Source organism: Rhipicephalus microplus, chromosome 2 (assembly GCF_043290135.1).
Source record: "Rhipicephalus microplus isolate Deutch F79 chromosome 2, USDA_Rmic, whole genome shotgun sequence".
NCBI lineage: Eukaryota > Metazoa > Arthropoda > Arachnida > Ixodida > Ixodidae > Rhipicephalus > Rhipicephalus microplus.
In genome coordinates, this window is record NC_134701.1 from 254,235,381 (window position 1) to 254,250,168 (window position 14,788).

Consider the following 14,788-nt stretch of genomic DNA (forward strand, 5'->3'; position numbering starts at 1 on the left):
GCCGATCATCAAATGAACCATGCACAATGACCTTGCAAAAAAAAAAAAGCTGTGTGGCATATCATAAGCCAAGAACTATTTTCATAGGGTATTCTCATTGTAAAGTCGTCCTTTATTTCTCTTACCTTAAAAAAAAACGAAAAACGAAATAGGAGTATGCAGTGTCGATTTAAGTTACGCAGCGGGGGCAGTCAATTGTTAGGGACAATGAAGAGGATACAAACCGCTTTTGTAGAGTTTGCTTTGCATGATAAAAAAAGAAATTAATTCTGGGTGAATCGCTCGTTGTCCTTTGCCGTTGACGTGGCTAACCGCACCAAGAAAACGAGCCTATTATTGTAATAAAATTGCGTTAGCACACACATAACGTTCACCCATGCCAAACGTTCAAGCTTGGCAGCAGGTTATATATGGATGCATGTTTGGTTCATGCGATATGCGTGTGTTAGCATGGCGCGCCTTTTGTTATCAAGGTACAAGCATCGTTTACTTCATGATGTTTTGGGGTTAACGTCCTAGTAGTCAAAGACAAGTTACAGGGAACACGTAACACGAAAAAAAGCAATTTTAGGGGGTTGGCAGGGGATGTTGGTTATTACGAGATCAATCACAGGACAATGTCCTGAAACATGGAATTATGGTACAGACGCACTCCTTGGCTGAGGTTTAAAACTTACTTTAGCACGCAGCCAAACCAAGTTTGCTTTGTCAACGTATGAGAGTATCATAGTGTACTGAAAAACAAAACAACTTAAATGAGCTTGTTGCTAGGCGCCGCTTAGTGAAAACGTGAATGCTTTGTTGCGCTCACCAGCAGAGGGGGTAAAATCTCTGCACTACGTGGCCTTGTTCAAAAAGGCCCCGTCATAGTTTTGCGTTGCTAGGCACAGAAACTAGACGTGTGGCGTAAGATAGCCATATAGCCATTCGACATGTAGAGCTCTGCGATGCTGGTTTTGTTTGCTCTACTCAGAAATGTGGCGTATAACAGCATTAATTATAGACAGTACTTTCTATATATTATCTGTGCAGCATGAATTTAAAAGCAATTCTAGGACATTGAAAAGCGTACAGTTGCCGCGTTTGTTCTTTTTTAAATCCGAGAGCAGGTAGATTTTCTTTTATTTAGAGGTCTTGCGAACTTTACAAGAGGATCTTTATCTCAATTCTGTTATCATGAAGAAACACATGCCTTATGCGGCAGCAAATATGCGAGCTCTAGCATGAAATCTAATCGTAAAGATGAATGAAGTGACCCAAATGACAATGCAACTCACTGCGGTCACTACGAACATCGTATGTCTGCAGCGATTGTCATGATTTTGTCCACCCTTTCGCTCCCGTCCACTTAACTACCAGTGAAGATGTTTCCAGAGTGTTCAAACTGAAATCTTGTAAAAGTGAGCTCGGGCTGCACTTCGTATGCAGTACAAATGTTAGTGCCGCGTCAGAAATCACGCCAAGCGGTACGTGTTTACGACGCGAACAAAGTCACGTTTGTGATTTACGAAGCGCGGTTTTTGCCAGATGCAGAAACTCAACTAGTTCGGCCAACTCAGTGACTTGAATTGTTTTCGAAGGGATAATATGTTTTTTACTGCTAAATGAACTGTTTGGTAAAATAAAGTAAGGTGTTTATGTTGCCTATTTCTCTTCCTTTGTGTCCGTGTTTTCACACGTTCGAATACACTTACAGCACACTTTCTAATACGTTTCTAAGGTGGCTACTACCATTAAGCAGAATATGCTAATGTCTTGCTTCTCAACTCGGTTTCTGATGTCTTAGATTAGGAGAGCCTAGATTAGGACATGGGCTGGTTCTTCGCACAACTCCTTTTATAACCTACGCAATTCTACAGAACTGTTATGCTGTTATACCGAGAGGCAATGCTGATATATAGTGGAAAAAAAAATAAGTTCGCAACAGCGGCCTGAAGACATGACTCTCTACATACTTGATCTTATTTCAGTCGCTGTACATCCAGGTTTGAGACGCAGAGGACAGAATAAGACAGAGCAATGTGGAGCATACACAAAGACTGAGAGCCCATTGACAACTTTTGGCATCGTGTTGATAATGGGCAACCGGCTTGTTGTTTTTTTCAACCTACCCAACTAGAAAGCAAAGGCTGCAGAGAAAGAGCTCTCCTTGTGAGAAGTAGCTCCCGCTTTCGAAACAGACTCAACGCAGTTCATCCACGAAGTTCTTAGGCTTAACACTAACGTTCACTTGTACCGGTGAGAGCTGTTAGCAGCGCAGTGTCAGCGTCGCGCCATGACCATGGAGATGAGCACTCCGATCATGATCACCACACCGCCGACGACGGCCACTTGAAAGAGGTACTCGCGCAGCACTTTGTGGTGGATGAGTTCCTGCAGCTCACTGCCGTCGACGTTGCGCGGCTCCTTGACCAGTATGGTCTTGGTGAACTGCAGCGCAGTGTTGTAATGGCCGAGCTTCGTGTGTGCCAGCGCGCTCATGTAGCAGCAGTCGATGGGGCGGTACTCGAGTTGAATCAGCTGCTCCATGAGTACGATGCCCTGCGAGGCACCGCGGAGTGCACGGCAACGTTCACTTGCAACGTTTGACATTGACAACCTCCAGCGGGAGCGCTGTCAGTGGCTCCATATGGGACAGTATGACGTATTAAAATGACAGACAGCGTATTCGCGGGACTGGAAGCGATGACACCATTCTTCTCGGTCCCAGGGTTCTGCAAATTATACTGGGAATCTAACGAAGCCATTCCAAATTTGTTCTGGTAACTTATAAAACACACGTAGATACCACCACGTTGATTACAACTACTTCCTGGACACGTAGAAGATACCACATAGACAACGTGTCATTGATTAATTTGGACCTATGGATGAAAGAGCTCAGTAGTTTCCTGACAAGGGCCCCCAACGACTCCGTGTTCGAAGATAACAAAGTGCTTTATTTCTAGTTCTGACTACCCATCTTATGAGTAATATCGCCTCTTCGACACTCATTTCTGCGTAAAACACGGGATGCTTCCAGCACTATAGGTGTTGAGCTTATCAGCATTTATTGCTTTGTCGGCTACACGCCGTTATCTCGGAGAGCGCAGTCGAAAGCGCGCAAGACGAAGTGAAATCAGTTGATCACGCGCAATAATCATGCGAGACTAGACAGAACGGGCGTGCGACTGCATGGCTAATCAGAAGAAGAGGCAATTCGCAACTGATATATCTCGCATATTAACCAATCTAAAGCTTCTTTCCTCATGGCGTCACAGGAACAGACTGCTAACGCAAATCGTGCCGTACTACGTAACAAAAAGAAACACCGATAACACAATTTTTTTAGGGGCGAAGCACCTTAAGGCGTGGGCTGTGCGTCCCCTGTATGTAGCTCTCTCTCGTTTAGTTTTATCAGTGTTCACTAGGTGGCCGTACTTGTAGCTGATGATGTAGAGATGCAAGATGCTATAAACTAGACAGCGGTATTTGTAGTTGATGATGAAAGATGCGAGATGTTATAAAATAGGAACGATGTCACATATGGCGCGTGTCATTGGTGGAAGGCAAGCGTTCGATTTAGTGCAGCAACGTACGCTAGAGGGAGCGTTGTAATAAAATCGAGTGTGTAAGATGTATGGAGGATTCACGGTTTACCAGGTTTACCTCCGGAGCTTCGCCCACTCATCATCATTCACTTCGTGAATACGGCGGCACTTCTTGTATTTTCAGAGGCTAATTAGGGGCCTTCCAAGAGCTTGTCAATTCAGGTCCCGCGATATCGGAATGCCCTGTACAAGTGCGGTGTGCGCATACCTTGATGATGTCTGCCGGGAAACGGCTGAGTATGAGGCAGCGGCCGTAGTCGTACTGCACGGATGGCAGCATGTGGCCGTGCTGCAAGTGCTCGTTGTAGTTGAGCTCGATGCGATGAAGCTCGTCAGAGTCGACGTAGGCGTGCAGGAGCCTATCGCTGCTGGACAGCTTCCGACGAAACATGGCCCACCCTTCGCCGGCGCGGCAGATCTGGCTCGATGCACGATTTGGAAGTGATGCTTACCTCGGTGGCGCTGCCTTTGCACGGATTTGCAACTGCCAAGCTGATGATGATGATTAAGACGTTGCGACGTACCCACAACAGCGGATTGGTCAGATAATGGGGGGGGGGGGAGGGGGCGTAGAACGCGGAGAAATAAGGGCAAGCCAAATCTAAAACGTGTAACATTAGGGATTAAGCTTGGAAATAATTATAGTTCAGCAAAAATTGTAGCCTTCTGTGCACTGTATTCAGAAATAAACATTAAAAAGAAACAGCAATGACGGAAGACGGAGACACCCTATTTACTTGAAGGAAGACGAAATTGAACTCTAAAGTGTTGGCGTGAATGTTGTAGAATTAAAACGTTGAAAAAAGATACTATAGTGCTCTGTTAGTACAGGGAATCATAGGGCAGTAATTTTGCGTTCCAAATGAAATCGTGCTTGAGGCAAAGGCGCCAACCGAATCTCTCAAAATATTCGATGACGGTAGCATTCAGAAAATTATATTATAACCCTTCTCGAGTACGTGTGGTGCCGGCAGTACTGAATGACAAACAAACAAACAAGCAAACAAACAAGCAAACAAACAAGCAAACAAACAAGCAAGCAAGCAAGCAAACAAGCAAGCAAGCAAACAAAACTAACTAACTAACTAACTAACTAACTAACTAACTAACTAACTAACTAACTAACTAACTAACTAACTAACTAACTAACTAACTAACTAACTAACTAACTAACTAACTAACTAGTTGACTAACCAAACCAAGTAACTGACGGAGAAGTAAATTTGTGTACAAAGACGGGAGGAAACATTGTGCTCACGCATACTACAATCAGTGGCTGTCAACTTCAGTGACGAATGACAGGAAGCAGTTTCTTCGACCGATGCACTGTTCTGTGGCAACCAGCAAATACCTTAGTGACGTCGCCTGAAGTTGTGGGCAGATTTGGAGTTAATAGCTGCATCGGCCAGAGTTGAACGTCATAGATACGTCAAACATACCGGCAGCCACTGCTGTGCATCACACGTGCGCACATTAACATGCAAGACGGTGTATGTACGCACCAAGGCATGTGCGACGTGTGTAATACAGTGGTACTAGGCACTGAACTTAGCTGACGCGTACGAATTCTCACCTTCGTTTTCTCGCTTACTTTGACAACGTTGGAGCGGATAGGTGGCTTGGCGTACAGACGGGGTGAACGCACTCAATGTCACCTCTCCAATATTGACAACCTGCCTAAGTGGCCCCGCGGCCCAAAACGGACTTCGGCGTCTGATCGTTAGTAACTGCAGTTCACTTGTGTACGCAACACTTTGGCACATACCGACTCTGCAGAATTTTGCCAAGACTGCGTATATTAACATTTCGACAATGACTTGAAGAACACCTTATGATTAATAGTAGGCAAATATGAATAAAATAACACCCGTATATCCACGAAATAGTGTAATTATTACACGGTTGTACAAGCAGACCGAATCACCGTATTAGTTTGGCAAGGACATTTTTGAATAGATACGTAAAATTTTTGCACATTTAAGTATTACTTTACAACTATTTGCGAAAGCAGAGATTACAATGGGATACATTTAGTGCTTTGATGAAATTCTGAACCGCATCAGAGATATCCCTGTGGTAATACCTCAAAATGGAGGCATCGAAGTTTAGTGCGATTACTGCAGTTAAGCTTGAACCTATCTTAGAACATAAAATAAGGAGAAACGTTTTCCAAAGAATGAATATCTAGATGGCAACAAATAATGATGTCACTTCCAGTTTTTTCGCAGAAGGGTGGTCTCGCCAGACCACCTCGGTGTGGATATAGGTTTAAAGCGGGCGCATGGCATATGGAGCTGGTCATCGCAACTTGTGATTGTTAAGTCGTAGACTATTGATTTAACAGAATAGAAAGTTGGGCGAGTTGGTGTATATTCATAATAAAAGAACAGCGGCGCACAAAAAGACGGAGACAAAGAAGAGAACCACACACAGCGCTGCACTCACGCTGCATTGTTTTTAAGCACCACGATCAATTCACCCGTGAGGTGTCTGAAGCCTTTCATATTAACAAGTCACGTGATGCTTGCGTAAGCCAGACCTCGGTTACATTGCACAAAAAAGAGTTCACTTTTATTAATGAGCGTATCATTTAATCTCGTTGTACCTCACTTGTCATGCGCGGCTATTACTTTTTAAATTCTTGTTGCTCGGATTAAACTTGCAGTTGTGAGTGCAGCGCTGTGTGTGGTTCTCTTCTTTGTCTCCGTCTTTTCGTGCGCCGCTTTTCTTTTAATATGACTATTGATTTATTTGCTTTAGTAGTGGACTATTTCTTTAGTTGCGAACTATTTCAGTAACGGACTATTTCTTTAGTCGCCTGCCACGCTTCGGTCTTTAAGGCAGGGCCTCTGCAATAGATACCTAGATTTGGGTTCCCATTTTTCAATGAACTGACCAGTATTCGCTCACCCAATAAGTGATAATGACTATGAAAATATAAATATTACAGTTTTATGTCAAAACCTGCTATATGATTATGCGATGTTCATTTTTTGTCGCCTGATTTTCATGAACGTGTACCTTTCGACCCCTTGGGGTTCTTTCACGTGCACCCAAATCTGAGCACACGGGCGTACAGCATTTTCGCCTTCATCGGAAATGCAGCCGCCGCAGCCGGGATTTGATCCCGCAACCTGCTGGTCAGCAGCCGAGTACCTTAGCCACTTGACCACCGCGGCGGGGCCATTCTGGTGATTAGGTTTAGCTGCATGAAGCTGTGGTTTTGGTCAGTGTTCATGAGATAGATAGACAGATAGATAGATAGAAAAATGGATAGATAGATAGATAGATAGATAGATAGATAGATAGATAGATAGATAGATAGATAGATAGATAGATAGATAGATAAGCACGCAAACACGTCCTGGCCGTCGTGTAGGCTCAGTCGTCTTGAGTAGGCGCAGTCGTCGGCGACTGAAATCGGCGTAGCGAAGAGTGGCAGAGTTGCGGTATTAAACTTTAACGACCTTTAAGGTTCGGGTAATCCAATGAGACTCGAGGGAATCTTCTGGCGACTCGATTAGACGCAGCCGTTTGGTTCCCGTTGAGAATTCTTCGTGGAGTAGAAAAAAAGAAGGGGGACGACTTTATTCGATTTCTCGACCAGGCTTCCAGTCCCGAGGACGTGTCTCACTCTGGTGAGCGCGTCGTCTCGTAACGCCAGCTAACTGGCTCGCTGGCTGGCTTGGTTGTCGGCTTGGTACAGCCTTGCGAGTCGGCATCTGACTCAGCTTCATCTTGCTGACAGCACGCCCTCAACCCTCCGACTTTTTTTTTTTCTTTCGTGAAGGTATGTTGGAAGGTTTTAGAACCGCCGAACTGTCTGACTGTTTTCAATCCAAAAGACCGGAATTCAGTAGATGCTGGAGTGAAGCAAAACGAACAAATATTGCCCAAGTGGTCCGTGCGCAGCGCAGAAGTTTTTCTAACCGCATCGCAAACGATTTCTTGTCATTTACGAAGTAAATAGCAACAACAAAGAAACAAAATGTTACCTTTTTCTTAAATAGCGCAAACAAAGAATCGAGCCCTTCTGAGAATTACACATGCAGTGGAGAATGTTATTGAATAATTTCCGATGAATTCTCACCCGCGCTGAACACTGGCTTGTTTGCATTTGGAGTGGGGCAGCAAGGGAATGTCTTTTGGAGACCCAAGGACTGTTCAAATACATTGGCGGCTACAGCTTGGCTGTAGACTCGTTATTGTACGTAGTGGGACAGCTTGCTCGATTGCTTGTACATTTAGCGGAGCGCGCAAGCTTTTCCGTTTCAACTCGAAGACGGAATTTCAAATTACGACACGGCAATGTTCGAGAAGACACACGGACAGCGTAAGGGTGCTCGAAGCACCGTGGTTATAATGAGAGTACGGTAAAATAAAACGAAGTCCTCGATCATTTCGAGTCGGCAGCGCGCGGAGGACGAGCATTTGAGGGTTGCTGAAAAACCTCGACGTGTGTAGCACTATCGCTTGGCCATTAGTGCCAGTACAAGCCGAAAGATGAGCACCTGATTGCGCCATTCATTCAACGTGTGCCTTCGTGATTGATCTGTCACACGAATTGTCACCTTTAAGGCTGCGCAGGTACTCAAACGCAGACTTTTACCGCGAGAGTCTAGACAACGTCGTCCTTCTCTGTTCTCCGCCATCCTAATTGTTTTTCTGTAGGTCATCCACCTATTTGCCCAAATGTACAACTAAGCTTTTCTATCCCCATGTTTACTGAAGAATAAGTGGGGGCGAAAAACACGTCACTTTGTGTGCCCGGCGCACCACCTCATTCATCAAAGTGAGAAGGTGACAGGGTGTTTTACCGCATGCCGGTCCGCTGTGCCAAGAAGCGCACCTCCTGGTCAGTAGGGGCGTTATGCGTAGGTGTAACGGGACTCGAATTTTATGCCGATCCTAATGAAGCAACGGAAGAAAGCGCGGGTTCAGGAAAAAAAAAGCTTGTTGGCGTTGGGTCTCAGATTGAGTATGCTGCTGTTGGCATATTAGATGAGCGATGTAAAATGGAATCGACGAAAATTGAGTGGGAACATTTGCATTCACCTAGGTGGCACTTCGCATTACCGGAGCCAATGCTGTATTGTACGATATTAGTTTCGGCCGATGGTTTCAGTGTCACAAGTTTGCAGTAAATCAGATGTATTAAGTAGAGAAGATGTATCCGCCCGGATATTTCACTGTTAAAGCTGGAAAATTTACCCTCAAGAGGCAAGCTGTCTTGTTTCTGTAGGTAAGCTAAAAAAAAAAAACTAAATTATTTCGATGCACTTGAAGATGAATCATGATCAATCACTTGCTAAGGCCTGACACCTACTTTTATTAATTGAAGAGCCGAGGCGAACTCCGTGTGGCATGAACGTTGTTCTCATCACGAACTAATGAATAAATTTCACTAGAACAAAAGTCAATTCAGCCTTCGTGAGCCAACGTTGGGCAAAATTTCTGCAATTAAGCGCCACGATGGTGGCAGCCTTTGCGATGCGTGTAAATTCTTAGGCAAAACTTCGGAAAATGAAGTTTCTGAGGTGCTCCTTCGAAGCATTTGCGTTAAGTTATTTTTCGACTACTGATCACTATGGTGAGGGAAAACCGTCTTGAGGCAGTGACAACTGGCGGGTGTATTCCGGGATCTAAAAGTTTCCAAGTACACTATAGCTTATGATGATCCTTGTAATGCCACTGCAAGCTTCTCGCTTACCAACTGGGAAAGTCTTGACTAAGCACGAGTGAAGTACAACTATGGCACAGCCAAGTTGTTAGTGCAGCGTCACAAGATGCGCGCCGGAAACGAAGTTCTCATTGGCCCGGCTCGACGAGACGGCTTTGTTTAGGCGGTGGTGTCGAATGACGTTATTCCAACTTGGTCCATCAAAGATGCAGGCTTCCTCAAATATTTCGCGAGGGTGCGGTCCGGATGCATTATTCGTCGGGGGACGCATGAGACGCAAGGTCCTGCGCCGCTAGACTAACTCGCTACCTTTTTTTCCCCTCTTCATTCGGAAAGCCACCCTTTCATCGTCGTTTCATCTTTTTTCTCGCGTCTTTTTTTTGTAGTTTGATCTTTGTCGCGCTACTTACTATGTCTCCGTGTGTGCTGCCCTTGGGCAACGTTGGCTTCGCAAAGTGCTTGACCGCGGCAGTTGCGGCACTCTGGAAGTAGCCACACGCAACGCCTACTATAGAGCTACGACTGATGACGCCTCGCTTTCGCTCTTTCTCTGGGTCCCATTTCGTGGAATCTACTGAGCGCCCGTTTCCACAACACTTCGGACCATCGTCTATCGCCGTGGTACTGCTTTCTCTGAGCGACCTATTGTTCTACTGGTTTGGATTTCGCGGCCCAGTTCTAGAGGTCTTGTTTTCTGACGTTTTCGGACGTCGCAAAAGGAGACAACGAAACCCTCGCGTACTTCATAATAATCATCACTCTACCTTTTGTTTCGAAAAGGTGGGCGTGCAACAGATGGAAGAGCAGCTAAAAAACTTTTTTAGCACACTGCCCCAGAAGCTTTGAACAAGAGATGACGCCTTCTCGCTGATGAAAACTTTGGTTGTTTTCGTTTGGCGAGGCACAAATGTTACCCATTTTCGGTCACCGCATCCCAGGCACTCGTGGCTGTCAGCAAGGTTCTGCAATTTTATTAGTTATTTAAGTCGTCGTATGGCAACTGGGCATGGGCTTTTCTGTGAGAATGACATTACGGGAGCTGTGAAAAAACTAGATTTGCGACAGAGGCCTGATGAAGTGCCATGCTAGTACTGGTACACCATCATTGCAGGCCGCTGTGGCAAGCACTACTTGTAGTTCGCGATGGAATTATGTTCAAGAATTGAGTACGCCTCATAGTCATCAAAAGTTGTAACGAACACGAGGACTGATCGTGAATTACAAGGAAGGGACGCTTGATTAGATTGGAAAGGCCTGCGCTCTTCACGGCGTTGTTCTACTCTGCCTCCGCAAAGCACTGTTTACCTGGCCGCTGCTTAGGAGCTTGAATAGTAGAATTTAATTTTCGATGGCCAACGTTTTCCGGACATTTCTTCGCGCTATGAGTAGGGACTATTGTGCCATACGTTCCAAGTTAATGGAATCACTTTTAAAGCTTTTGCAATCCGAGAGAGTGTGTGCAGCAGATTGACTGACTGATAGATTGATCAAACGTTGAATAGACTGATTGGTTGATTGAAAAATTCGCGAAATCCCACGTACCTGTGAATAGACGTTATGCGAAGCGAGTGGAGGGAAGGTGACCGTGTTGTAAGTTTTTAATGAGTGAGACGTTATGAAATGACGCTAAATATACGTACAAATATGGCACGCAGAGACATGTGTTAAACAGTTGCTGATGTTTATTTAACCAGTTTGTACTTCCGCAATGATGTCAACAGCAACGTGGGTATTAGCAAAACCAGAATTGATGAGCTGGTGCTCGCAAGGACGACACTGCTACACAAATCAATTCCAAAGCATAGCACCTAACTACAATTAACCCGACGTGACGGATGTATCAAAGGAGCACATATACAATGTTTTTAAAACTGGATAGTCAGCACTGCAACCACAACTGACTTTCCACGAACATTAGGGTCTATTTGAAAAGTAGTCCCGAGACCTGGCGTGGCTGTGTGGTAGAATGCTTGACTGCCACGCAAAATGCTCGGGTTTGGTTCCTGCAGGAACCCTGGCATTTACTTTTTTTGCGTTCGTTGGGTCAACGCTGCCGATGTCAGGTTTTTCTTAAGGCTCACGTATTAAATGACCTGTGTGTGTTCTCGTCGTTCCAGAGTAGATCCTGTCAATCACCTGTGGCACATACCCGCCCGCGGGTGTGCGTGTCACTGTCTGGCGGGAAGTGTTTGACGACGTACGCGACGGGAATGTGACCTTATTCATGTCTTGACCAGCGCCTCATATTTGTCAAACCATCCTACCCTTCCATACCAATTTTGGTTCACGCCAAGTTAAGGGGCTGATCACGAGAACACGCAGACGTAAGAGGCTAGATAGATAGATAGATAGATGTGCAGATAGACGGAAAAGTGATTGCAGTACGCAAAGAAGTACCTCAAATTGATAACCCTTTCTAATCACATCTCTCGAGACCTATTGCAAGGAACTAAAAGAGAGAGAATTTAACCATACTCTCACTTGCATAAGTCTATTCATTTCTTGCAGCATTAGCATTGTCTCGAACCCCTAAAAGAAATACACAGCTTCATTATATTTCAAAAAAGTTGCTAAAATTTTTATGCATAGATGTAGCCGCATTCTGTTATTAGAAATGTTACTTTTCTCTCTATGGGTATGTCATCTTTGTGATGTCACTTTACTAGATTGCCCTGCCATTTAACAGCGTCTCATGTCTCTTGCTTCTTGTTTAGGTATTTTTATTGTTTCCTCGAAAGAAATTTCAACTTGCTCGGCTATCTCTCTCCTAAAAAGGTTTGTGGGGCTAGTGAAGTTTGCGGTTAGTATACAGAATACGGTTATGTAAGATAAAAGGGGACTGACGAAAAGCTATTCAAGTTGCAACCGTGTTTTTTTTTTGTCTTTGTATGCTGCATAGTTCTCTCAATCGATTGTGCTTCGCGGTTTGAGGTTGCGGGATGCCAAATAGTGTTACTAGCTATTGAACACGCACGAAGTGCCCGCAGCAAGCATGGGTGTGGGAAAGTCGGCACTACATCAGGAAAAAGTAAAGATAAGGTTCGTGTTTGTGACAGAAGCACGCACATTACCCGCCAAATTTAACGATGTGGCCGCGTGCCTTTTCGCTGTTGCGTCGTTGCCTGGCGCTGTAGATAAAAAAAAGGGTGATACTTCGCCAAGATGCCGACATACACCAAGGTATGTCTTCTGTGCATCACCTGATCTGACAAACGACTTACATGCCCTAGAGCGACACGATGGTGCCATTCGAAGACTGATTTACGATCGCTGACAAACTCCAGAAAGATCCCGAACACTCGGAGGTGACCCAGACGTGAAACTAAGGAATTTTTGTATTCGACACTGCTCGTAATTGCGAATCGTGATTACCTCAACGTATCACAATTTTGTATAAGCATGCCGTCTCCGCAAACATCGTGTACACCTAAGCGTTACCTGTCTCCGTGTATATTGAATGCCTCTGTGTACACCAATGTGTCAATATTGTGTAGGGGGTCCTAGAATAGAAGGGTCCTGCGAAGAACTAGTAAAGTGGCCATAGCGTGCGCGTTATGTGTTTTTTTATCTGAACATACGATAAGAGTTTTGTAGAGGCTGCACAAGCGTGATGGGCAGTTCTAGCATATGGAGAACGATTGGTGGCTAATGATGACTAATGTCGGCTGGTGTAGCAATGTGCTGACAAAATTATGTAACTTCACGTGATGTCTACGCGCTATATAGGTAAGAAGTTTCTGTTTTATCGAGCACGAATGCATTGATAAATTTTCTTAGGATAACAGACTTGCATGAGCGTCTGTAAATAGATACGGACGGCGTACACTGCACAAGACTTACGGACTGTATAACGTCGTGTGCGCGTGTGCTTTCTTTCTCTTTCGTTACTCTTCTAACTTCCAAAAGCCCCCATTCCTCTTCACAGTGTCGGGTATAGTATACCAGGCATTTTAAACTGGTTAACATCCCGGCATATTGTCTCTCTCTGTCTGCTTCACCCGCTTATTGCTGCTTCTTCCTTTCGGCCCACGCAGGCTCAGCCTCCGCGATGACCCTCACGTACCTGTGCCTGGTCAGCTCGCTGCTCGCGCTCTTGCTGGCGCCGTCATGGGCGGGTGCTCAGCCGCCCCGCTGCCGCGCACTCTGCCAGAAGGACCCTGGCGAGGACGCCTGCGAGCGCTGCCGACTGAGAACCTTCATGCGGTTCGGCAAGAGGGACTCGTCGCGAGCCATCGCCCTCATCCGAGAACCCGTGCTCGACGTCCAGTCGGTGCTCGTCGACGACGACGTCGACAATGACCGCCCGGCCGGGGGCGCCGCCCCCGGCGGCAACTCGGCCTCCCGCGAGCAGCTTGTCCTGGAGCAACCGGCTGCCCGGCCCAGCCGGGACCGATACGGACTCCTGCTGAGGGCCATACGGGACGTCCGAGGACGGAGCGCGGATTAAACCCAGAGGGCTTCACTCGCCGAAGACCTGCCCAGATGTCGTCGGAAAAACTTTCTTCCCGAGCCTCACCACAGTCCTGATCCCGAACTCTCTTCCCAACCTGGACCATCGCGAGACGCTACATGGAAGCGACGCGACGCGCTCGCCGAGTCCTTGATTGTACTGGCAAGGCGACCCGTTTATTTTGCAAAAGAGGGCGGAGGGTATCCCAGAGTCTCGAGAAGCCTACTAGTGGCTTCGGTAATTCCTCGCTGAGAAGGGCCCGTCTGAGGATGCTGTGAAGGGAGAAAAAAAAAAAGCTTATAAGAATGGGGCCCCGCCATATCCAGGAAGTTCAATGCCAACCGTGTCAGTGGTAATCCTGTTCTTGGCGCTGTTTTTCGTCAACGTTTGCGAGATGTCCAGGACGAGCGTGTGCGTGATATTGTATGGTGTTGTTTGTCCAAAAGCCAAAGCATGGTGTCTTTTGAGTTTTTTGTTCGGTTAGTTTTATTACGTTTCTTTGTCACAGGGTGAATAGTTTGTACCTAAGTAAATATTCTGTGTTATTATTTTGCATAGTTGTCGACAAACCAATTTATATGCAAAAAAAGTCTCAGCCTACCTAAATAATTGGGACGAGGTGTCAGTATAGCTGACAAAAGTAGGTGTTGCGGCGTCACTCATAATTGACATTGAACGATGATCTCTTTGCTGCCAAAACAATCATTCAATCATTGCAGTGAACGTCGTTAACTCACTAAAGAGAGAGAGAGAGAGCTGTTCTGAAACAAACGGGATTGTAACGTTACTCCCATGCCCATTCGACAGCGAGGACTATAGCATGCTGTAGTCGTGTTTTCTCAATTGTTTGTGAATGTAGGAAATATGTCTTTTCGAAATAAGGCAGCTTGGGCATCATGACGCTTTATGAAATCTAAGCCACCTGAATAACGTTGTGTGCACGTTGAACGTGCTTCCGAAAGGCACGTGGCCAATAAAATTGAGCCAAACTATAAACACGCAGTTTACAGATGATTTTGCGTTGCATTAGAAGATTTTAGAGTGAACTTTAGTTGTGTAGGATTGTTA

At 45.6% G+C, this 14,788-nt stretch overlaps 2 protein-coding genes across 2 annotated transcripts in view; one reads left to right on the forward strand and one right to left on the reverse strand.

Moving 5' to 3' along the window:
- LOC119170082 (uncharacterized) overlaps nt 1–13,999 on the forward strand; it is a 33,682-nt gene extending 19,683 nt beyond the window's left edge. Inside the window, exon 2 of the mRNA XM_037421120.2 lies at nt 13,305–13,999. Coding sequence (XP_037277017.2) covers nt 13,319–13,717 — 399 coding nt within the window. The 5' untranslated portion in view covers nt 13,305–13,318 and the 3' untranslated portion in view covers nt 13,718–13,999. The remainder of the gene's footprint in view (nt 1–13,304) is intronic.
- On the reverse strand, nt 1,891–4,067 carry LOC119169269 (mitochondrial fission 1 protein). The gene is made up of 2 exons (XM_037420382.2): nt 3,799–4,067; nt 1,891–2,541 (listed from the first exon to the last, which is right to left on the reverse strand). The coding sequence occupies exons 1-2, from the start codon at nt 3,979–3,981 to the stop codon at nt 2,263–2,265; spliced, it is 462 nt and encodes a 153-aa protein (XP_037276279.1). The 5' UTR covers nt 3,982–4,067; the 3' UTR covers nt 1,891–2,262.
- Nucleotides 14,000–14,788: the final 789 nt, after the last annotated feature.

What these genes read in the sequence shown, in the direction of transcription:
- LOC119169269 (XM_037420382.2), bottom strand. Translation starts at nt 3,981, where the DNA reads ATGTTTCGTCGGAAGCTGTCCAGCAGCGATAGGCTCCTGCACGCCTAC. An exon ending in TCCCGGCAGACATCATCAAG is followed by an intron (nt 2,542 to 3,798) that starts GTATGCGCACAC and finishes GGTGCCTCGCAG; the next exon opens with GGCATCGTACTCATGGAGCA.